This window comes from Mastigoproctus giganteus, chromosome 8 (genome assembly GCF_048544385.1).
Source record: "Mastigoproctus giganteus isolate SK-2022 chromosome 8, ASM4854438v1, whole genome shotgun sequence".
Taxonomy (NCBI): Eukaryota; Metazoa; Arthropoda; class Arachnida; order Uropygi; family Thelyphonidae; genus Mastigoproctus; species Mastigoproctus giganteus.
In genome coordinates this window covers 14,498,408-14,525,041 of record NC_143582.1, presented here as the reverse complement: position 1 = coordinate 14,525,041, position 26,634 = coordinate 14,498,408, and the positions used below count along the sequence as shown (strand labels likewise).

The window sequence follows — 26,634 nt, the reverse complement described above, 5'->3', positions numbered from 1 at the left end:
ATTTACATGTTTTTCTAGCTGAAAAACTTAAAATAAATGATAGAAAAACTTCTACTCCCTTCATCTGAGATCAAGTAACTACAGTCCCAATTGAAGAACCTTTTCAAGAATTCCTCCAATTTCTGACATGATTTGAACTTGGACCTTTCTAATTGAGTAATAAGTGGTAGATCTATTATACTATTGAAAAGGATGGATTAAGATTAATTGTGTAATTTACTATTTGTTATATAAGATCTGTAAAGAAAATTTTGTTGAATGAAACTCTGTCATTATTATCACCTTGAAACATTACTTTTATTAAATGCAATTTTTTAAACATTCATAGGGTGGGGCTTTTTAAACATTTTTTTTTTTTTTTTTTTTTGATTGTGGAACTTTTTGCAAATCTATATCTCGCACAGAATGTTATATCTTTAAAAACAGTAATAATTAACAATAAATGAAAAACAATTTTTGTATAAGCAGTAATATGAGGGCTATTCAATAAAGAATGATCATAATTTTTTGTTCACAACATTCCTTTATTAACCATCCATATTTTGATGGTCTGTTTAAAAGTATTTGATGAAATACACTTACTCCAATGTTTCTACCATTCTTCACAAACATGGAAGTTATTTTTTGACATGCTTTTTGAGAATTGTCTCTGACATCTTTACAACTTCTGACAACTGGAAACATTTTCCTCACAGCTCCTTCTTTAGCCTTGGAAATAAAAAAGAATAGCAAGGTCAGGGTTGTAGGGCAGATGAGACCACATTTGACATTAATGCTGGGTAAGTACTTAATGACAGTATAAGCAATGCGAGTTCTTGCATTGTTGTGATGCAGCATGCATCCACCTGCGCACAGTTGTGGTTATTTGAAATGAATATAATCCTGAAAAGTGTACAGTACAGTTCTGTAGTAAGGTCCCATAACAGTTGTATGGTATGGCACAACATGCTGGTAAACCATTCCTTGAATGTCAAAAAAAAGAGGTAACCAATCCTGCAAAAACCAGTGTTGACAATGACATATACTTCCAAACAGAGCTTCGTTGCTTACTCTCTGGATTGAAATGATAAAGTCTTGTCTCATCCACCATTGTCACCTTGTGCAGAACCTCACCATTTTCAGTAACCATCCACTGCAGCTCCTGACAAACTTTTATTCGAACTTGCTTTTGCTTGGGTGTGAGTAGTCTTGAAACCCAGCAAACACAAACATATGTCATATGCAAGTGGTCATGGAGAATGCTGTGCATGCTTCCTACTGCTATTCTCAACATCTCTGCTGGTTGCCTTACTGTCATATGGGCCCCTCCGTAGCCAGGTGGGCAGGAGTAGCACATGCTTCTTGATTAGACCGGGGTTCGAGCCTGTGACCACCAAATATGGAGAAAGCAGAAAGGTCAGGGAATGACCACTGCATATCCCTGGAGCAATATGGCCTTAGTTGCTAATTGTTTGTTTGTTTATTTGGTTTTTAGGAGCATTAGCAACTAAGGCCATATTGCGGTGGTCATTCCCTGACCTTTCCACATCCTCCGTATTTGGTGGTGACGGGCTCGGACCCCAGTCTAATCAAGAAGCGTATGCTACGCATTGCTGCTCCTTCCCACCTGGCTACGGAGGTGCCTTAGTTGCTAATGCTCCTAAAAACCAAATAACAACAACTGTCATACGATGATCTTCTCTCATGATCAGCAGCAGTGGTTGCTGCTCCAGGACTGCCAACTGTTGTGATTGAACATTCTTTAAACATTCTAAACCACCTGCAAGCTGTGCTATATGAAAGTGTAGGTTCACCATAAGCCTCTTTTAACATTTTATTCTTGAGCTGATGTTTTCTTGAGATGGAAACAAAATTTGTGAGCAGCATACGTGCCTCATGTGCCACATCCATTTTTATGTAGGCAAAACTAAACAGGCATAAACTTGACTGACTGCCAAGGTCACACCATGTGCATGAGTCAACTGCATAGTTGCTATATGATACAACTTTGTTTAGTCTCAAGTTCCGCAGCTCAGCTAGAAACAGCAAGCAGTACAGTTGTTCATGAAAAATTATGATCATTCTTTATTGAATAACCCTCATATGTGTGTACAAATTAAATAAAAAATCAATGATAAAAAAATTAATGGAACATTTGTGGAACTCTGGATCCACAGAGCCCATTGGCAGATTCTGCAGAACCCATCTCAGGGCTATGTGGAACACCAGTTTGAAAACCACTGCTCTCTAAATAGTTCTACATCTTGTCATCTCTCTCTCTCTCTCTCTCTCTCTCTCTCTCTCTCTGAAAATCTCACAGAACCTTAACAACTCTCATGAAACCCAGTTTGAAGACATATGTCTTAGGGAACATGTGCGATGCATATGCATATTTTTTTGGAAAAAAATTTAATTTTTGCTTAAACAACTTTAATCTAACTCTATCTAATCTGTCCTTAAATTAAAGCGACTTTGGTCTAACCAGCATCTATATGGATTTTGTGAATTTAAAAGTTAGTCTACAGTGTTCTACTTGCCCGAGGATAGGATTTGCAGATTTCAGAAATATAGCTTAAGCTGTCATTAGCATTTCATGTGTTTAATATTGCATTAAATCAGTAGATTAGTCTGCAATAAAATAAATTTTTGCTAAATTCGCACATGGGATCTACATTAATTTGTAATGAAGGCATTACACAAAAGGTCACTCAAGTCTCTCTCTTCCTTTTCTTCTAACTCCTCCCCAGCATAATCTCTGACCCTCTTACATATATTTTAAATACCACTCCTTTTCTGGCAGCAAAGTTATGAAAAAAAAAAATTTGCATATCCCTAAAATATTTTTATATGAGTCAAAAGAAAAGATTAAATGATAACTTGCCTTTTACTCCAAGAGCTTCTTTAGTAGTAAACGGAATTCCTAAAAAAGGCTTGTCTTTAGCTAGTTCTTCTGGTCTTTCATGAGATGAAACTAACTCATCAACTTTCTTTGCCTCTTCTAGAGCTTCTTGAAATCTTTGGTCTACAACAGCATTTATCACGATCTGAACTTCTTTTATTCTTGCAATATAAGCTTTTATTAAATCCACACTCTTCAGCTATAGACAAGGAAATTATAATGCGATATGCATAAATAACAGTAATACAATTAATTTTTTTTTAAAGATACAGACTGACTACAGTTCCATAATGTTCACTACAATGAACATTATGCTATAGTGGACTCTCACTTAACCGGTATAAACAAGACTGGAGGTAATTAATCAAAAAACCAATTAACTCTGCAATTTTCGGCATGAAGAAACATAAATAAGTAGGAATTTTAAAAATAATTAATAGTGCCTATTTAAATACTTACAGCATTGTAAATAATGAAAGGTACTTCAATGTTTAATAAAAATGAAGATTAAAATTAAATACCCCTATTGGATATCCTAGCCCCTCATATGTACTGTAAATTTTGTTTGGATTAAATTGTAACTAAAGAGTTCTATAAAAGGGTGGGCAACACTTAAAATAAGAGTGGGAGGAAATCTTGTTTCTATATGAAGATTGCAATAGAAATACAGTACTTTTGTTAGAATATCCCAAACTCCCTTGGAAGTGCAATTAAACATGGTTTAAATTAGACTGTAAACACAAGAGTCTTTAGTGGATGAAGTTTATAAACATTTGTATAGAAATATAAATAGAATAAATATAAATTATATAATTTATATTGTTTATAATATAAAATTTATAATTTATATATATATAATTTATAATTATTTATTATCAATTATCATTTATTTATTTATATTAAATTACTGGTATATAATATACTATATATCAGTGTAAATACACCATAGTGTACCCATAAATTTAACTACCTTGAGTAGTAGGGCTTACAATACCGGTCAAAATCTTAATACTGGTATTTCGGTATTAAGATTTTTAATTTATGAAACCGGGTTACCGGTATTCCAAAAACAAACGTTTTTCTCAATAAATTTTGATGACAATTATGTGCAATAAAGTAAAGAGAAAAAACAAGTACTGTAATTACTTGAATTCAAGTTTTAAATAAACATTTATTGCAATAATAAATATTCTGAAAAAAATCATTAAAATACAATTATTCTAAAAATAAAAAAATATAATTGTTACTGCAAAGTTTAGTTATGTTTAAGCATCCACTAAATAACAAACAAACAAAGCAAGGTCTTACACCTGGAGAACAGCAACCCCAAAATAACTTATACACTTGGTTGCTGTTGTTGTTGTTATTTGGTTTTTAGGAGCATTAGCAACTAAGGCCATATTGCTCCGGAGATATGCGGTGGTCATTCCCTGACCTTTCCGCATCCTCCGTATTTGGTGGTCATGGGCTCGAACCCCAGTCTAATCAAGAAGCGTGTGCTACACACTGCTGCTTATACACTTGGTAGAGTTGAACTAAAGTCAGTAGTGGAGGAACGAGACTTGGGAGTTACAATACGGTCAGACATGAAGTTCTCCGAGAATTGTGGACAGGTTGCAAAGTTGCATGGTGTCCTATCGATGATTTATCGAACATTTGCTGGTAGAGATATGGATGTCATAATCACGTACATGTGATTTTATAACCTTTATGTGATTAAATTATAAACAATTTTTTTTAAGATTAGTATCGAAAAACCAGTATTTTTGTATCATACCGGTATTTGAGTATCGGAAAAAAATGACCGGGATCCCGGTATTTGGGTTCCAGGGATCTCAGTATTGTAAGCCCTACTGAGTAGTATAAAGGCATCATTTGATTTTATCTCATATTGTGGTTACCTTCACATAGTCATAGTATATTTATGTATGTAAGGTGGCACCTAGACTTAAAGTCCATCTCCACCGTATAATCAGTATCAAGCAGAACATCTACCAATAGCAAAAAAAAAAAAGTCACTCTGCCACCGGGGAGCAAACACCAAATTGGCAATTGCCTCCTGATGCCCCCTTCCTAATGCAAACATGCCATCACAGTTGTGAAGTTAATTCCAAGTCTGGGTCAACTATTCCTGTCTGTGCACAATGCACGAACTCCACACTCATCAGATGAAGTGCAATACCGATAGGTGTCGCGTTCCCCGCATCCTGGCTGATCACACCAGGAATACAAAAAAAAAAACATATGCAACCTTCACAACAAGATATCAAGTATTGCACTACTTTGAATAAATAACGCTTCTCTAGTAGAGGAGACTACTGTTATTTATTCTCAGTGGGCTGGTACCACCACCCAGACAGCACTATTTCGGAGCTTGTTGGCTCACTCGTCAGTGGGCGGGCAGGTACCCTGATAATGCAAACATGCCATCACGGTTGTGAAGTTAATTCCAAAATATTATATAATATAATACAAATAATAAATAGAAATAGAGTCATCTATCAAAATGACAGATCAAAATAAAAATACATTCATTGGAATATGCTGAGTCCCTGCACAATAAATTAAATGTAGTCATTAGTCACCTTTCACTTACCTGGTTTGGAGTGGACTGTAAACATGAACTCACTAAACATGTACCATTTATTATTTGACAACGATGTTGTTTTAAGATGGCAGATAAAAATAAAAATACCTCCACCTCTTCACACATACTGTAAATTAAATTTAGACTATAAACCAGTGATAAAATTACTGTACTGCTAAGTCAGTAAAGTAGTGTCATCTATTATCTGCAATAAATTTAATTTTTGTATCCTCATGCTTTTTCAACAACCATATGAAACTAACTGTCCAATATCCCCCTTTATTTGCAATAAATTTAATTTTTTGTATCCTCATGCTTTTTCAACAACCATATGAAACTAACTGTCCAATATCCCCCTCCCATATCCCCTGAAGGGTGGAGGATTGGACAGTTAATTTGGCATGGTTGTTAAAGAGCATGGGTAAGGGAAATAGAACTTGTAATTTTTATAATCTGTAATTCTGCACATTCTAAACATGCACCACATTGAATAGTGGGTATCTATTTTCCACTAAATCTGTCACCTTGTCATCCTTCTCAACCCCCAAAAATTATACCTAAGCTGAACTGAAAAAAAAAAAAAAAAAACAGACAAGAAACATATGTACATACATAATTTTCACTATGTAACAACATAAACATATATCTGAATTTGGTAGTTATGCACCCTCCAGTGGCATAATTACCAAATTCTTTTTCATGGTTAGCTGGAAATGTGAATCAACTGAAGATATACCACTTCCTACACCTTGCAAGCTATTTTTTCAATTTCAGGCTACTTGTTCAATTTTTTACTTCTTAAATTAATTGAACGTTTTCTTTTCTGCGATTAATAGAAGTGAAAAGTAACTAAATAATAATATATAAAACAATGATTTTTTCAAGTTTAATAAAATAAATAACACATACCTGAGACTATTCTGCAATCAGTAGTCTTGTAATACTTCACCTATTTCCTCCTGGATTTTAATAACAACTGAAATGTAACATGTATTTCATGTTTTTGCAGTGATTAATATAAACTTTGTTTATTATATTAATGTGAACATGACTGTGAAATATATAAATTATGAACATGTTATGTTTATGATTTATATATTTAGCAAACTGAGAACAAAAAAATTACCATGATCTTCTTATACATCCTTATTTTTTTGTTTAGCTCCCCAAAATTTGGGGAGCTAAACAAAAAAAGTAACAAAATGAATGGAAAATATTAACACTAGCTAAGAAGAAAGCCAGAAAAATATCAAGAGACAAGGACCACACAAAAATTAAATTTTAAGATTAGTAAAAACTTTAAAGCAAACACAAAATTAAATATTCGTTTTTAGATGACTGGAAATCAATTGCTCACACTGAATAAAAAAAGACACAGAAAAATTTGCAGTCCACTTTAAAAAGTACATAATTATAAAGTTTCAGGGATATTGTCCAATACAGTATTAGGATTCATTTTTTCAGATCCATATAGTTCAGAATTTCATCAGGAGATGGCACCACTTCCCATGTAGAGGCATACTGTATATACTTTCTAAGCGGCGAAAAAAAAAATCAAATTATTATTATTATTATTAGCTATATGGTGCAAGAAAGCCTGAGGCTTATGCTGCACCAGCCAAAAAAAATTCCCAAGTTACCCTAAGAGAGAGAGAGAAGTAAAAGGAATCACCAAGAAAGAGAAGAATGATGATATCCAGCTCAGGACCATGGGTGTGCCAAGGTTGGTTGGTTATTGGAAGTTTAATGGCGCATCAGCATCTAAGGCTATCGTGTGCCAAGGTGTGCCAACCTCATACTCACCAGATGTGTGCCCCTAATTGATTACACACACACCTGTATTTGTGTCTATAAATTGCGTGTGTTTTCTGGTCGATCTGCCTGTTTTGCTGGATGAAAAAACCCCAGTTTCTGGAAGGGGGAAACCTTACTATATAAGCCTGAGACAGACTAACTCAGCCACGGAGTTAAAAAAGCCCATTAAAGTTCCTCGTATCATCGACGGGATTCGAATCCCGCCTTTTCCACCCGGTGTGGGGAGGATGGTGGCGCAACCACTGTACTACAGCGCGCAGATATACTTTCTAATCAAGGAAATACATTACAAAGGCCGGCATTTTACAATTACAGCGTGTGAGGGAGTTCAAAGGGATGCCAATATCAGCACCCCACACACACGCCGAGCCCAGAACTACAAATGAGAAAAAAATTTTAAAAAATAATAATAATAAAAATTACAAATGCATAAATAACATGATTACCTAAAACACAGATTATTATTAGCCATATAGTGCAAGGAAGCCTGAGGCTTATGCTGCACCACCCAAAAAAAAAAAAAAAAAGAAAAATACCCAGAAAGAGAGAGAGAGAGAGAGAGAGAGAGAGAGAGAGAGAGAGAGAGAGAGAGAGAGAGAGAGAAAGAAAACAAGAGTCAGAAGTTGAAGGGAATCATCAAGAAAGAGAAGAATGATGATATCCAGCCAGCTCAGGACCCTGGGTGTGCCAAGCCCATACTCACCAGATGTGAGCCCCTGGTGTTAGATCTCTGACATCACAAAACGATTTAATATCATCATCATAAGTTATTATAACTCCACGGGCTCACATCTGGTGAGTATGGGCTAGGCACACCAAGGGTCTTGAGCTGGATATCATCAATCTTCTCTTTCTTGGTGATTCCTTTCTACTTCTCTCTCAGGGTAACTCGGGAATTTTTTTTTTTTTTTTTTGGCTGTTGCAGCATAAGCCTCAGGCTTCTTTGTATCATACGGCTAATAATAATAATAATAATAATAATACAATACAATATAAATTTATTTGTAACGAATGGGCCTGGTGTACTGTGGTCTATGGTTAAGAAAAATATATACATAATTGAGTATGTATATATTTTTCATAAATTTATTTATCATTTGAATTTGTTACAATACAAGAATTCGTTAACAAAAGTAAATTTCTTGACAACAAGTTGCAATTCATCAGTTAAATAAGTTTTTGCATACAAAATTGTTAGCTAACAGTAAAAACAATGAAGTCATTACACATAGTACATTCCGCTCTGTAAATAGAGGTAGTGATTTATCCGCATTGAAAATCTATTCTACTGTATTTTAATTTGGAGATTGAATAACCTCTCCTGAGCCTGAAATCAACGCTTGCCAACAAGTTATTTAATATGTTCATTGTATGCCTATCTCCAAATCTATTTAGTACCCTAGGGTGAGGCAAAACAACTGCTTTTGGATTCCTTAAGTTGTGTGAAACATTCCTTTGAAGATTCAACTCTTCATAAATTGTTAAGATTTTTCAAGAATAAATTTAACTTCAGTTTTTGAATTGGATATAGTATTTTGTATTTTAACAAAAATTGCCTTCTCTTATTCAGATCATTCCAAGAGTTTGTCCCCATTAACAGTTTCAGAATCCTGTTTAGTGAATTGTTTATAACCCTTATTTCAGTTATATTTGCTCTTGCCCACACATTTACTAAATAATTGAGTTGGGAGTCCACTAATGCATACTATAAGGTGACTTTTGTCCTTTGATTTAATTTATTTTTAATATAATAAAAGAAGTACACATAAAATCTCATTTTTTTGTACAAATTTGTTATTTGCATTGCCCAACTTAGATTATAGTCTATCCATAACTCAAGGTAACAGTCATTTGAAACTTCTTCAACTGTTAGACAATTGCAATTCTCAAAGTTCTGTTCATGTAGGCGTTCATGTTTATGTAATTTAATAGAGGGATGAATGTCCAGGGTTTGAGGGGGTCTAATTATCAACAATTTGGTTTTTTCAAAACTGAGTGCTAATTTATTGTCATGCAACCAATTTTGTAAATGTATTACATCTTGTTGTAAATCTAATGCCATTTTTGTAAGTTTTTTTTCCAATTGTATATAAGATTAAATCATCTGCATAAATTTTTAAAAAGGAGTTCTTAATTACTTCGAATATGTAATCTATATAAATATTGAACATGATTGACCCTGCATGGGTGCCCTGTGTACTCCTCTCTTTATAGTGTATGATTTTTCCTTTGTATTCTCTACTCCAACTGTGATTTTTCTTTTTGTTAAATAAGATGTTAAGAGTTGATTGACTGTTCCCCTTATACCATATTTCAGTAATTTCTGTTTCAAGATTGAGATATCAATTAAGTCATATGCTGTGGTCAAATCTATAAATAAGATCATTATGAAGTTATTGTTGTTCGAATGTAAGTTAAAAGAGTCTACTAAACTCTCTAATAATGTCTGTGTGCTCTTACCCTTCTGATATTAGAATAGAGAGTTATTTAACAGTCCATATTGATGTAGATATTTACTTATATGGACAAATATATAATTTTCTATTATCTTATTTATAACTGACTGTATTGTTATTGGTCTATAATTACAAAAGTCATCAGGTGGTCCCTTTTTATATATAGGAATTATTTTAAAAGAAAGTACGTTTGTAGGATAGTCTCCTGACGCCATCATCCGTGCTATAAGCTCCACCAAGAGAACAGTGAACTGTTCTTTATTTCTCTTTACTTCGGTTACTGTAATACAGTCAAGTCCGTAAGATTTCTTGTTCTTTAACTGCTCTATGATCTTGAGAATCTCCGTGTGCTGTGAAGCAAAGATTACACAGGAGTTCACTACTTGAGGAAGGTTATCTTTTTGAGCAGGGGACTCTTGGCAATAGAGTATATTGTATCTGCTGAGCTCTAATACAGCTCTGTTTGCAGCCTCATATTGTTTATTTGTCATTTATATAGATGTTGAACATCTATATAAATGACATATTCCAGGAACCCCCTCCTGATAGAATCAAAAATAAACATAATTTTAAAATCTAATATGTATGTATGTATGTATTTAACTGTCGAAGGGTGGCACCCGGACATACATCCATCTCCACCAATTTATCATATAACATATTCTCATAATGGCCTGTTAGTGTAAGTGTGTGTACACGTGTGTGTAATGTGTTATAAGTGAAACAGGCTACTCTGTCACCAGGTGATAGTCCATTGGGCAATTACCACCTGGTGCCCATCCCTGGCACGAGGAGCTATGCCTGGATCTATTAGCTCTGGCTGTGCATATTGCACCTAAATCCCGCACCCACCAGTAAGGGTGCAAGACTGGTGGGTGCCAGCAGTCCCGCTCCTGGGGTGCCCACACCCAAAAGCCAGCAAAAAAAAAAAAAAAAAAAAATGCACCAACTAGGAGAATACATCTTACTAGTGAGTGCAACAATCCCGCCTCATGGTCATTCCACAAGGCCAGCCAAAAAAAAAAAAAAAAAAAAAAAATTTTTTTTTTTTTTTTTTTTTTCCTTCCTCTCCCCGCCTCCAAGACAGAATGCCTATCCATCCAGAGGAGGGGGAAAAAAAAAAAAAAAAAAAAAGGTCTTTAGTCAGTATTAGTAACAACATGTATACTCCTCCTTTTATTAAATGTCAACCTGCAAAACCGTTGAAATTCTACAAAATTCCTTTCATTAGACAGCCAAATTAATTCAGAACCCCTAATAAAATTAGGTACCAAATTAAATAAGTCTAATCTAAATTCATCATACAAATTGCATTCATATAAGATATGATCCCATGTTTCCAACCTTCCACAAACACAGTAAGGATCTTCCACTAAACTAAACTGATGCAACTTACTTTTTAAGGAACCATGCCCCGTAATCAAATATGAGCATTCCATACTTGGATAAAACCAGCGATGCAATTTGTTATTAAAATTAAATTCAACACTAGGTATAAATAAATAAGTTACTCTACCAGTACTACTGGAATCCCAACGGTCCTGCCATAATTTAATTAATTTCACCAAAATTTCTTTCTTCTGTTTGCTGACTGCAGAAGAAACTTCATTAGTAATCCCCAGAAATGTAATTTGTATTCCTTTTCTTATAAAATAACAAAAAGCTCTATACACAACTGTTAAATCCAAAGGCAATACCCCCGCAATCACCTGTAGAGCATTAGTCGAAACAGTCTTACAAACACGCAAAATAGTTAACAACATTATTCTTTGTATTGATAATAGTTTTTGTTTAAATTTTACATTGACAGTACGAACATACCAAATTGATGCAGCATACGACACAATCGGAATAAAAATAGCTTTATAATATAGATACAAAATGCGTTTACCTAATCCCCAATCTTTTCTGGTAACCCTAACTATAGAAGCAGTGTAATTTTTTATTTTCCTACTTAAATAATTCAAATGTTGGAAAAATAATAACTTGTCATCCAAGATAACCCCTAAATATTTTACCTGGGAAACAAGAGGAATTTGTTTACTGTTTACTAATAATCGAGGTGGTCTGTTGTAGTCTAATTTTCCTTTTAATAACATCATGACAGTTTTAGAAGATGAAATTTTTAGTTTATTTAATGTAGCCCAATCAGTCAAATCCTGAACAATAACCTCCATTCTACTTTCTAATACTGCTCTAGATCTTCCTGTCACACACAAAACCAAATCATCAGCATAAGCCACCTTATAACAATTAGGGACTGTTCTACTTAACCACTGGTTTAAGACCAGATTCCATAAAATAGGACCCAACACAGATCCTTGTGGACAACCGCGATCAATAATTCTATTAAAAGTTAAATGTTGGGATCTTATAATAATCTGTCTATCCATTAAATAACTTTTAATAATTTGGTATAACAAATTGGGACAATTTAATTCTCTTAATGAAAAAAGCACACTTTGATACCATACAGTATCAAATGCTCCTTCAAAATCTATGAATAATGCTAACACATATTTCTCACCAGAATTTACACTAAAATTAATCAAATCGCGTAGGGCATCCTCTGTTGAACTATTTCTCTTAAAACCATATTGATATTTAAAATGAAGATTTTGTTCGTTGAACAATTTCTCTAGCCTTAACAACAATAATCTTTCCAATATTTTGCCCAAATTTGCTAACAAAGAAATGGGTCTATAACCCCTAGGATCAGTCAACAATTTGCCAGGTTTTTGTAATAATTTTAACAGAGCAATTTTCCAAAATCCTGGAAAAACTCCTTTCAATAAACACTTATTATACATATTAACCATTATTTCTGGACACAAGTCAACAAACTTTTTAACACAAACTTTGTAGGATAGTCTCCTGACGCCATCATCCGTGCTATAAGCTCCACCAAGAGAACAGTGAACTGTTCTTTATTTCTCTTTACTTCGGTTACTGTAATACAGTCAAGTCCGTAAGATTTCTTGTTCTTTAACTGCTCTATGATCTTGAGAATCTCCGTGTGCTGTGAAGCAAAGATTACACAGGAGTTCACTACTTGAGGAAGGTTATCTTTTTGAGCAGGGGACTCTTGGCAATAGAGTATATTGTATCTGCTGAGCTCTAATACAGCTCTGTTTGCAGCCTCATATTGTTTATTTGTCATTTATATAGATGTTGAACATCTATATAAATGACATATTCCAGGAACCCCCTCCTGATAGAATCAAAAATAAACATAATTTTAAAATCTAATAATAAAAATAATAATAATAATAATTGGACTAACACCAAGCTAGAAGATATCATGCGAAAGACAAGGACAATGATGACCAAGAGTCGCCAACACCACTCGAAGTCAGCAGTGGAGAGAATAACAATACCTCAGAAAGAGGGAGGAAGGGGTTACTTCGGGGATTACTTCGAGAACAACACAGCATCAGGCCATAAGGAAGATAGATAAGTGGTATACCCCACAACCTAAGCGAGGAACCCCCTCCCACCCAGACAGTACAAGAAACGAAGTTAGAAATATGGGCAAAGAAGACACTCCATGGCAGACACTACAATGACCTCCGTCAAGATCACATCAACACCATTGCTTCCAATGCATGGCTCACAAGCGGGACGCTCTTCCCCAAGACTGAAGGATTCATGCTGGCCATCCAAGACCAAGTAATCAACAGCAGAAACTATAGAAAATACATCGCAAAGGAGCCCGGAATTTCAGATGACACATGTTGACGATGCCACCTGGCCTCAGAAACGATCCAACATATCACTGCGGGTTGCAAGGTTACACTGAGTACACTCATAAACACGACCAGGTAGCCAGGATAATACATCAGAAGCTAGCGAGGAAATACCAGTTGACCAAATAAAGTGTACCATACTACAAGTACGAACCCCAGGCAGTACTAGAGACCTGAACCCATAAGCTGTACTGGGATCGCACCATAATAACGGATAAGACCATCTCGCACAACAGACCGGATATAACCCTTGTAAACAAGATGGAAAAGGCTACCTACCTGATTGACATAGCGGTATCGAACACTAGCAATGTCCAGAAAACCCATAAGGCAAATATTAGGAAGTAAACGAACCTGAGATATGAGATCAAGGAGATATGGCATATGCAAGAAGTATCAACCATCCCAATCATCGTGTCAACCACCGGTATGGTACCAAAGACTCTACATAACAGCCTAGCAGCAATAGGTCTCCCAGAGAACACCTACAAGGAACTCCAGAAAGCCGCAATCCTGAACACCTGTAGAATAGTCAGAGATTTTCTCGACCAACAGACAGACATTACAACCACCCTGTGTACAAGGTAGCAGTAACCTTCAAGGAGTGGAACCCCCCCCCAATCAGGGAGAAATAATATAAGAGCAACAATAATAATAATAAATAATAATAAGAATTCCATACTGATGTCTTGCCGAAGAATTTAGCAAGAACATCAGGATGGAATTTGGTCTAGACAAATGCAAGACCCACATACTGCACCAGGGAAAATTAGTTGGCCGAAAATACCAGCTGCTGACTGGTAAAGACATTGAAGCTATGTGAGAAGGAGAGACCTACAAATACCTAGGAATGATGCAGGCTTAGCAGTTACAGCACAAGGAAATCAAGAAGTGCCTGACCGAAAAATATTATCAGTGACTCAGAAGCCTGCTCAAGGCAAAATTGAACGGAGGGAACACAGATAAAGCCATAAACACTTATGCAGCTCCAATACTAACATACACCTTCGGGGTCATAGATTGGACTAACACCGAGCTAGAAGATATCATGCGAAAGACAATGATGACCAAGACTAACTGGTCTCTAGTTACCAACTTCGCTCTTAAAACTGCCTTTATGTATTGGTGATACGTTGGCACTTCTCCAATCCAAAGGAATCTCTCCTGATTCCAAAGATGCCCTCATAATTAACTTCAATGGTTCAATATTCGAGAGGCAACCAGAGAGAGTAATACTCTTGATCTGGTTATCAGCAGTAATCATTCGTGTATTAAGAATTTGCAGATAAAGGAACCATTAGGTGGCAGTGATCAGAGTGTACTCACGTGGGATTTACTTAAAGATATAATTACCATCAGGGGTAAAGGAAGGGGCTTTTGTTTCCGTAACGGTGACCACAGTGGTCTCAGACAGTTTTTAAATTTTGTACAGTGGGACAAACTGGTGATGTTACTAACAGCAAATTCTAAGTGGGAAGCGTTCAAGGAATTAATAGTGGAAGCTACTAAACGTTTCATACCTATTAAGAAATATTGTTCAAGGTTTAGGCCTAAATGGTTGTCAAATGAACTAATGAGACTCGTGGCAGAGAAGAAAAATGCATGGGATGCATATAAATCATCAGGCGACACAGAAGCCTATGATATATATAAGCTAGTCTGTAATCAAGTCACAAAGGAGGTTAGGCAGGCGAAGGCAGATTACGAGAAATCTTTGGCAAAGGATGCTAAAAAAAATCAGCAAGGATTTCTTTACTTATATAAACTCTAAAAGGAAGGGGATGTATCTGATTGGTCCACTTGATATCGATGGTTCGACTGTTGATGATCCTGCCCAGATAGCATCAAACTGAATGCGTATTTTGCATCTACATTCACACGTGAGGAATTATTAAGGTTTGAAAATGGCAGAAAGTTATCAAATTGTAGCAGGATACTTAATGATTTTTTATAATAACTGAGAACAAATTGGAGAAGAAACTGTTGAAGCTAAACATGAGAAAGGCAACTGGAGTGGATGGGATCTATCCAGTTATATTGAAGGAGGCAGCAAAGGAAGTAGGCAAACCCTTAGCCATAATTATGAGAGCATCCTTGGATTCAGGGAATGTCCCCACGGACTGGAGATATGCAAATGTGTCCCCAATTCACAAAGGGGGTTTCGAAGGGTGACATGAGGAATTACAGACCAGTTAGTTTTACTTTTGTTCCGGACTCTGGTTAAAGATGCATTGCAGGATCATCTAGACAAGACTGCAGCAATAATTCAGACACAGTATGGGTTTGTTAAGGGAAAGTCTTGTCTTACAAATTTGATTGGATACTACGATGTTGTTACAAAGGAACTGGATGCAAAAAACAATTTTGATATCGTATACTTGCATTTCAGGAAAGCTTTTGATACTGTTGCGCATGGAGGACGACTGTACAAATTGGAGCAGAATGGTATTAAGGGTTAGTTGCTTCAATGGATAAAAGGATGGTTGAGAGGGGGGAGACAGAGAGTGATAATCAATGGGTGCTGCTCTTCGTGGACTAATGTTATTAGTGGAGTCCCACAGGGTTCGGTATTGGGTCCACTGTTGTTTGGTCTAGTTATCAATGATATTGATGAAGGTATATCAGGCTTAGCATCGACGTTTGCAGATGATACAAAGTTTGGCAGGGTTGTTAATGACAGTAAATGCAGTCTGTTACTGCAACAGGATCTAGAAAATTTGGGCAGATGGGATGAGAAGTGGAAACTGAAGTTTAACATGAAAAATGCAAAGTACTGTATATGAGTAGAAGTAACCCCGGAGAAACGTACTAAACTATGATATTACACTTAAATGGTATAAAATGAAAAAGACCTGGGAGTAATTGTGCAGTCAGATTTGAAGTTTTCTGAGCAATGCAGACAGGCTCCTAGGGCAGGTCATAGGGTGTTGTCAATGATATACAGGAATTTTGCTAGCGGGGAAAAGGAGGTGATTGTCCTCAGTATAAGGCAATGGCCAGGTCACGCCTTCAGTACTGCGTGCAAGACTGGAGGCCTCATTTTAGGAAGGACGTAGATTTGCTTGAGCGTGTACAGAGAAGGGCAACAAGATTGGTGATGGGAATGAAAGGATTCACTTACCAGGAGAGGCTTAAGTTCTGCAAATTGCAGCAGCTGGAGATGAGACACCTGGAGGTGATCTGGTTGAGGTGTATAAGGCCTTGAATGGGTTGAGCACGCTGAATTCTGATGGGTTTCTTCCACTTGTTCAGGTTAAGCACCTAAGTGGTTAAACACCTCAGGTTAAGCACATAAACTGAAATTGAGGAAGGACAGATGTAGAATAGATGTGCGGATTTCCTTTAGGCTGCGCGTGATTAATTGCTGGAACAAACTTCCATCTGTCGTTGTGGAAGTTAATAGGTTAAATAAATTTAAGGAGGAACCGGACAAACATTTAAAGTGGATTGTTTTGTAATTTTTTAATTTTTTTTTGGCTGATGCTGCATAAGCTCATACACTTGCTTTCTTCCATCACATGCCACTACTACTACTAATACAGTCCTAGATGCCCCCTGAAAATTACTGGGTATGCAATCAACTCCAGGAGCTTACCTGCCTTTATGCTCGATAGATTTTCTAATGAAGAGTCATCCCTAATTTCGAAATCACTAATCTCATATGATTCAGCCTCACTTGCACAGCCTCTTCTCTGCATGAAGGGTCTTTCTTCAGTAAAGACGAATGCAAATTACCTGTTCAAACCATCGACAGCATCATTTGAATCATTTAACACTTTCCCACAACCAGTGTACACGGGTCTAATCTGATTCACTTTTTTCTTCCTTGTATTCATCATACATGAGAAATTCCTTGTCCTCATGCTTTGCTCTCTCATTCAGAACATTATCATACACAGCTTTGGCATCTCTAACTTTATCTGTGATACTAATACGAATCAACTTGTCAATCCTCAATTTGAATTTGTGCCACCTCATGTGTGTGTGGTCTTTGCAAGAGGAAGAAACCCACGAGCATTAAACTTGCTCAATCCATTCAAACCCTTAAATACCTCAATCAGGTTACCTCGCAGGTGCCTAGTCTCTAGACGCTGCAATTTGCAGAACTGAAGCCTTTCTTTCCGTTGTTGTGTCGGTGTTGTTTCCTTCATCATTTCTATACCTCAAGGGGTTCCTTTGATGTGCTTTTCACATATCCAGGACACTCGTATGAGAAGCTACAGGTGAAATTTTGCACACCAGTATATGTTTTATACTGTTCCTGAGTGCTTGAATTCCAGAAAGCAGAGGCTCGTACGGCCAGGCGCACGTTTGTAGTCATTAAAAACGAGTGTGAAATTTTACTGTATGTTCAGTGGCATTTTCATGTGAAATAAAGTTTAGATACATACCCCCACCGTATATGACTCTATGTGGTTTTAATCTGGTCTACCTCCACGGGGAATCGTGTGAGGTCCCATTAGGGGCCCAGCCGCTAAATGATCAGAGGAACAACGGTAAACAACGGTGTGGGTAAACAATGGTTTTCCCCAAGGGAAAAAACCTAGCTGCCCACACCCGATACTGACTAGCTCAATCATAGATTAAAAAAAAGCCCATAAAATTTCGTGTCTTTGCCATGTTCGAACCCGAGCCCCTTCCACCCCGTATATGCACTGTACTATCCCTGATTATATGTACTGTACTGTCCTTGTGGGCTTGGATTCCAGAAAGCAGAGGCGCGTACGGCCAGGTGCAGGTTTGCAGTCATCAACAACGAGGGTGAAAATTTACTGTATGTTCAATGGCATTTTCATGTGCACGAAAGTTTACAGACATACACACACCCACCGTGTAGGACTCTATGTGGTTTTAAATTTAAAAACATTACCCATAATAATAATTATTATAACTAGGTTTTTAAAACTAGAAAGGTTCAAATTGCGATTTGCAAGTCACCTCGAGCCATCACTGAAAACTGAAAAGTAAAATTAGCATTAGTAGAGGTATATGAAGCAAGAAAGCAAGCTTATTCTTGCTTTCAAGCAAGATAACGAAAATTAAACCATACCTGCTTTTTCCTTATCATTTCGGCTAGTTCGACTGCTGGCTTTAATAGCAGAGGATTTTTGATTGGTGTTACTTTTTGTGGCTTTCCATACCAGTAGCTCATAACATAAGTTGAAACAATATTAATCATAATAAAAAGCAATCTCGCCACTATAAAACAAACTCCTTCTAATAGGCAGGCCATGATTTAAATGTAGTTGATCCAAGTAGATATGTGCCAGATCCTCTAAAGTAATACGTAAACCTTAAGTTCTGAAAGAAATATTGAATAATTATTATTAATTTCCTTAGCGGAATTATCATGTGAATATACATTGAATGGCTAGTTAATTAAATGCACTAACTTAATAATTTATAGTATCTCTTTTAGTCCTCAGAAATCTGAAGTTGATTAGCTGGGATCCAAAAGGTGTAGAGGGGGTTCGAAAGGGTGATGCAGATTTAGTGTCATCCGTAACGACCTTCAACCAGTCGACCATTTCTGTTCCTAAAATGTCGAAAACTGTTAGTGTTCTTGTGCTCAGTAAACACGGGTGCTTGATTTTAGCTGACAAGAGTGGAATCTGGTGAGATCATCTGCTGATACACACCATCCTTGACTAGATCTGAAGCATTTTACATTCTGATATAGTGCTTTGCATACTACTGTTGTACTGAAGTGTCATTTGATTGATTTCGGCCCATCTATTTGACTGCATAATTCTTTTCACTCTTTGCCATCCTCTTATATCAAGAAGCCGTCTCCAACCCCAGGACTACCATTAACTAGATGTTTTTCCCTCGTTGTCGAACCATATTTTAGACGCTGTTGAGCATGAACCATTCAGCAGGATGAAAATGAGTGATATTTGTAGTGTTACCTCTGGTGCTGACTATTATTATTATTGCTCTTCTATTATTTCTCCCTGATTGGGGGTTCCACCTCGTGATAGGTGTTTCTACCAAGTACACAGGGTGGTGGTTGTTATGTCAGGTGTTACTGTTGGTCGAGGTGTTACTCTGACTGTCTTATTATTATTACTAGCCACATAGTACAAGGAAGCCTGAGGCTTATGCTGTACCAGTCAAAAAAATTTCCTAGTTACCCTGAGAGAGAGAGAGAGAATCACCAAGAAAGAGAAGAATGATGATATCCAGCTCAGGACCCTGAGTATGCCAAGCCCATACTCACCAGATGTGAAGTCCTGGGAGTTATACTGCAGTCAGTCTCTTAAGTCGCGCTACTGTCCCATACCAACTTTTCTTGGTATACTTAGGCCCTAGTGGCTTCAAGCATATGCAAAATAAGCCCTAATTGGGGAATCCTAGGGTCGGGTCAGGGTCGTGCAAATGGGGGTGCATTGGATGCGCCGCATCAGGGCCCCGATCTAGGAGCGCCTATATCAAGGGAGCCGTCAAACTCTCAACATAAATAAACGAGGCCCCCTTTTGCATCCAGGACCCCAAGTATCTTTGCACAGTCCTGCCTAGGATCCACAATTGAAAGGTGTAAATGACATTAATTTTATATTAATAAAATAACCTCAATGTCAAGTGTCCTCTTGATCACATATTAAAGGGAGAGCTAACATTGAGACACTTTTTATTAATCCGTACATTAATCCGTACATCTATTTTTCATTCTGTCTGCAACTGATGCAAATTATTTTGGAGTTATTTTGCTGCCTGGTTCCACTATCCTGGTTCCACTATCATGACTAATATTTTTGGCCCCTATGACTCATTCATTAATTTTTCATTTATTTTTAGATTAAAATTACATATTAACTGATAGTGATTTAATTTATTGATGAATTAATAAATATCAATCAAATAAAATAATAATTATTAAATTATTATCCAAAAGAAAATGAAAAATAGAAACTGAAGTTTAAGCTTTAAGATTAATGTAAGGATTAATAAAAGTGTCTCAATGTTAGCTATCCCTTTAATATGTGATCAAGAGGACACTTGACATTGAGGTTATTTTGTTAATATAAAATTAATGTCATTTACACCTTTCAATTGTGGACCCTAGGCAGGACTGTGCAAAGTTACTTGGGGTCCTGGATGCAAAAGGGGCCTCGTTTATTTATGTTGAGACTTTGACGGCTCCCTCGATATAGGCCCTCCTAGATCGGGGCTCTGATGCGGCGCATCCAGTGCACTCCCATTTGCATGACCCTGACTCGACCCTAGGATTCCCCAATTGGGGCTTATTTTGCATATGCTTGAAGCCACTAGGGCATAAGTATACCAAGAAAAGTTGGCATTGGACAGTAGCGCGACTTAAGAGACTGACTGCAGTATAACCCCCAGGACCTCATATCTGGTGAGAATGGGCTTGACACACTCAGGGTCCTGAGCTGGATATCATCATTCTTCTCTTTCTTGGTGATTCCCTTCTACTCTCTCTCTCTCTCTCTCTCTCTCTCTCTCTCTCTCTCTCTCTCTCTCAGGGTAACTAGGAAATTTTTTTGGCTGGTGCAGCATAAGCCTCAGGCTTTTGTAGAAAAGCCACGAAAATCCGGCGTGAGAGTGATACAAATAATTGATTTGTAAAATAATTGATTTGTATAATTTGATTTGCATCTGCTTGATTCTGGTCGTTAAGGAAGTACAGTGACAACTTGCACTGTACTTTCTCTTCGATCTCATTAAGGCAGATTAGAAACGGAAGCGAGCTCCGGCATATGAAGTCTACTTGCTACACTTGTCCATCCTGAGGAATATCCATTTACAACTACCTTCTATCTCCCAGCCAACTTGTGATACAACAGAGGAGTTAGATAATACCAATTTTCCCAGACATCATGTGAAACATATCAAAACTTTACTAAAGTCTCTCTCCCTCTCTCTCTCTCTCTCTCACAGGGTAACTCAGAATTTTTTTTTTGGCTGGTGCAGCAAAAGCCTCAAGCTTCCTTGCACCATATGGCTAATGATAATAATAATGATAATAAGAACCCATGCTGCAATCCATTAAGGATACCATTCCTACAGAGATGGCTCAAAGACAGCACCCTTGACCTCAGATTCCATGCTCTTACCCACCACTGAAGTCAAACTCATCGATCTATAGTTGCCCATAACGTTCTTTTGCACCTTTTTTGTGAATTGGAGGAATGCTAGCGCCTCTCCAGTCCAAGGTTATTAGCCCGAAGTCTATCGATCTCTATCTACAATGGGATGATGCACTTACATGCTACCTTTTTTTTTTTATTCCAGAACAGTTGGATGTGTATTGCTCGCCCCTGAAGCACCTTCCATCAACTTCAGTAACTTATCCAATTCATTACTCCCTAAGATCGTTAATTCACTAATTTTAAAATTAAATGTTTAACTGTTTCTGTTCGAACCCAGCGGTTTGAACAGAAACAGTAAAACATTTGCTGGATGCATTTTCTTCTGCTGAATATATTGCTGAATATAATTGGGACGGATGAAAGGAGTAGAAATTCATACAGAAATTAATTTTAACGATTTTAGCGTGCTATACCCGTATAAGGGTTACAAATATACAGTTACGTCAGTAAGAGTTGGAAAATCAGATATTTTTTATATATATATATATAAAAACTGAGCATATAAAAAATGATATTTTAAAGTTAAAAGTTAGTAAATAGTAAATTATAATTTCATGGATATAATTCCAGTAAGAGTTGGAAAATGAGATTTGTTAAAAAAGATGGAGAGCAAATGAAAAACTATATTTTAAAGTTAGAAGTAATTAAATAATAAATAATTTCATAGCGCATTTCGGCAGTCAATAAATATTGTGTATTTCATGAGAAATTTTAAAAATAATATTTTTTACCACCTACTTACCCTTATCTTTTAAATCTCGGGACTGGGATTCAACTTAAGATGTTAATTTTAAATTTGTTCTCGGCATGACAGTGACACTGAAATAGCAACCAAATGTAGTTGTAAAACTAGATCACCCAAAAACTCATTAAAATCGTACTGATATCAGACAAGTATTCTTGAGTGGTGTAAAAGTAAACTTTGCACTATGAAAGTTAAGAAACAGCAAGCTGATAATCTTAGAAATCAGCCCTGATAAAAACTCAAATTAAAACTTGGCTTTGTAAGCGAATTAAATTTAATATAACTGCGTGAAACAGTAAATAATAATAATAATAATAATAATAATAATAATAATAATTATTATTATTATTATTATTATTATTATTATTATTATCAAATTAAACTTTGGAATTAAATATGGAATTTTTCGCCGATTGGGGAGTTACTGCCTGGCAAATGCTTGCACAGGGTAATAAGATACAGAGTGTCAACTCGCTGAATTACTCCCAGCGCCCCCAATTTCGGACCTATAAACTAACGCGGCCATCTAAATCCACAGAATGCTAATGCGCATGCCCATTGCTAATAAAATTGGTACTGGTTTGAAAAGATTAATTCGTTGAGCGCAGCGAGTTCATTTTCCTTTGCATTTTGGTTATTATTATTTTAATTATTTGTGGCGTATCGTATTATTTTTATTAGCGCAGGGAGTTAATTTTTCACTGCATTTCGGTTACTATTATAATTATTTATGTATTATTATTAGCGTAGCGATTTCATATTTCATTGCATTTTTGTTACTATAATTTTAATTATTTTTGTGTATTATTATTATCTTTTTTTTTTTTTTTTTTTTGTATTTGTCTGCCGACATTATGAACCAGAAGTTGGTAGATGACTTTCATCAACCGGTGAAATACCACCACTTTGCTTATTGGAAGCTTGAAGTGGTGAAACCCATGTTTAGTCTCTAGAGCAAAGTTTCGGCATCCCCCTCCCCCCATACTTCTCCTTCAACCCATGCACTTTACTAAGTACAGTACTATAGGTTTTGATACCTTTCGTGTTTAGGTTTTTTATAAAAAAAAAAAAAAAACACTACTGAATAGTCAATGACGTTTAAGGATAGTTGGGGCCCCCCAAAAAATAATAAAAAAGAAAAAATAAATAAATAAAAGTTAGGTGGCAAATAAATGAAATTTTGTACTTTTGAATTTTTTGCTTAAATTAATCAAGATTTTTATGATGTTTACTGAAAACAATCTATTTTAGAACACTATAGGAAAATGTCTTGGCTTGGGGGCCCCCAAAGCCTGGGGCCCCTAGGCACTTGCCTTAATGGGTAATCCGCCACTGTGAATAGCAAATTATTAACTAATTCCAAATTTATTACATTAATTAAAATGAATAAGAGGTAAGCAGCAGCCATTATCAATCCACTGCAGGATGGAAGCCTCCTCAAACAATTCATATTGAAGGAAATGAACCATAACTATGCACTGGTTAGCAGATCAACCATATTTAGCAGTCAGGTGCTTGAACTGCAGTCTACTCAGTGTATGCTACTGCACTCCCACTTCTGACCACTCAGCTACATTAATATGAATAGTGTATTGATATTAATCAAAGTAATAGTTTATCAAATAATTAAATAATTTGAATTTATAGATGTAAAGACATAATTGGGTTGGGGAGTTTACTCTTCCCTTATAAAATGTGCAGTTCTATATACTGTATATGCCATTCCTGCTCATATTAATTTTTTTTTTTGTAATTATCATCGGTGGTTTTGACTTTTTTTTTTTTTTTTTTTCTGGGTTACTGACTGGCTGAAAGCAGTTGGTAAGTATGATAGTATTTGGCATCAAGATAATTATGCATCATTATTATATAATAATGCTAGACTGTATGGAGCTCATCTTTATGATTGGTGTTTTACAAGCACTGAAAGGGAAAACCTTATCAAATTTGCTTGGCTGAATACTGAGTTTCTCCTTCAACTGATTGTGAGGCGTTCAGTCCATGTTTTTCAGTCACGCCCAAGGCTTTTGCTTTTAATATTTACCTTCAAAGCCCAAGTACTTATAAGTTATTGAGAAGGAAGCTCAATTTACCAAGCAGAAAAACCCTGAAGCACTTAATGTTGAACATTGCTAATAAGCCAGGTTTCTGCCCTGTTTTGCTGAATTGTTTAAGGAAGCAAATAACAGCTATGCAGGAAAAAGACAAACTGTGCATGCAATGAATAAACAAAGTGCATTATCTAATTGTGAAAATGATGATGCTGCTGTTCTTCTTGGCCTCTTAAGCCATACTGATACTTTGCTTGAATTGGTTCACCAGGATGCTAGTGAGCCTATAAGTCTCACTGACAAAGCGAAAGAGTCAGAATCAACCAGGTACAGTGAGGATATAGATATTTCTGATGAAAATGTACTGGCATATGTCTCAGGTTACCTAGCCAGAAATATTTTAAAGAGCAACAATTCTGAAACATGTAAAAATTTACTATTAGGCCCAAAAGATCTTGATATTGAAAAAATGTTGTATTTTAATGTGAGGAGTATGGATTGGAATGGCCATCAAAGGAATTGTTGAATACAATGATATATGTATCAAATATCTTCTTTTCTGAAGTTGATTTGGTATTTCATAAGGAAAATTTTGTAAAAAAAATATGTTTTATTGACCTTGAGTGGATTGAGAACCACAAGCACAAAGATAATATGCAAAAAGTGCTTATTCAGTCTTTCTTGAAAATTATGTTAAACCAAAAAGTAAAAAATGTGACCTTGGCTTACTGGTCTAGTCCAGCATCAAAATCCCTTAAAAAAAATTGACATATGTTAAACACATGTAACTGGTAAATGTTAAACATGTGCTGTGAAAGCTAGAGGGAAAAACTGTGTCATGATTTTTTTATTAGAGATGAGTTGTATCAAAGCAATGTTAACTGACTATTCTGAACTACATAAAACATGACAAATCCACAAATAAGATACAATTTCATTTCAATCGGATGGAATTCTATTATCTTGTGAACTCCAAACCACTTAAGTGTCTTCTGGTTTTCAGAGACATTCCAAAGAATGTCTCTGAAAGCCAGACCTGAAGATTATTGTAAATATGAAAAATACCTGTTCCTTTTTATTAAAAAAAAAAAAGTTCAGAATTGGCATCATAGTTTAAAAAAAAGGTTTTGATATTGTTGAAGATGACAGCTCCCACTTGTGAACTGACCACAAGAAAGTCTTAAGCATGTTTCAGAGGCTTTATCAGTATCTTTCTTACATACAATTTTCATACAACTCCAGTATGAAAATTATCTGAATTTTGATGCTGGAATTGTAAGAAAGATACTGATTTTTGTATTTGCAAAGCTTATCTCTCAGTAACAGCATATCATACCATCTTTACAGTTTATGAAATCATGGATTGTATTGAAGACTGTGACACAGTGCTTTATTAATTTATTTGTTTATGTTGCTTGTACTGGGCATATAAGTCTTGCTTTAATTTTATGACAAATCAATATGCCTTTTTTATATATATTACAGGACAGTTCATGTGATGATATTACTGTTTCAATTTACAGAAGACGACATATAATTCAAATCTTTCATACATAATGAGAAACTTTAAATTAAAGGAAGTTGAATAATAAAATGTGAAGTTTGTCCATTTTTTATTGTAAAACTAACTCAGCAATAAAACAGTCAAAATTTAGTCACATAATTGTATTCCAAATTCTTCATTGATTCCGGATTCTTTGTATTTTTGTGTAGTATACAAAAAAAAAAAAAAATTATTAGTTAACAGCTATATGAAGCAGTGTTCATTTCATAGGATGCCATAGCAAAAGTAATAAATAAAGGAAAAGAATTAAATTAAAAATCTGAAAACATACGTAAATTACCATATGTATACTTGAGAAATTAATTTAAATTATAAGAAGGGAGAAAAAAAGTAGTGGGACGAAAACAAGCGGTTTGAACTGAGGAAGAAGATTGTTTTTATTATTATCACACGGATATCATAACCCTTACTATAAACTTGCCGATATTTTTACTTATGTTTATATTTGTTAATTCTTCCGTCTTTTATACTGTCTTTTTTTTATTGAAACAATAATTAATTGTGAATATTTCATACTAATAATCGGCGAATTGATATGTTGTCCATAGCATTTACAAAGCTATAGAAAATTCTCCACGCACTCTTCGCAATGTTCCAGCCTGTTTTTTAGGTCCGAAATTGGTGGCGCCACTTTCTATGCGTTTTAACTTGTAACCGGAATTGACATTATCGTCTATG

At 35.7% G+C, this 26,634-nt stretch overlaps 1 protein-coding gene across 1 annotated transcript in view; it reads right to left on the bottom strand.

Moving 5' to 3' along the window:
- Window positions 1-26,634, bottom strand: part of LOC150081276 (fatty-acid amide hydrolase 2-A-like) — an 86,732-nt gene that overhangs the window by 43,404 nt on the left and 16,694 nt on the right. The window contains exons 3-4 of the mRNA XM_090379481.1: window positions 18,533-18,629; window positions 2,861-3,077 (exon numbers count right to left, since the gene is read on the bottom strand). Coding sequence (XP_090235607.1) covers window positions 2,861-3,077; window positions 18,533-18,629 — 314 coding nt within the window. The remainder of the gene's footprint in view (window positions 1-2,860; window positions 3,078-18,532; window positions 18,630-26,634) is intronic.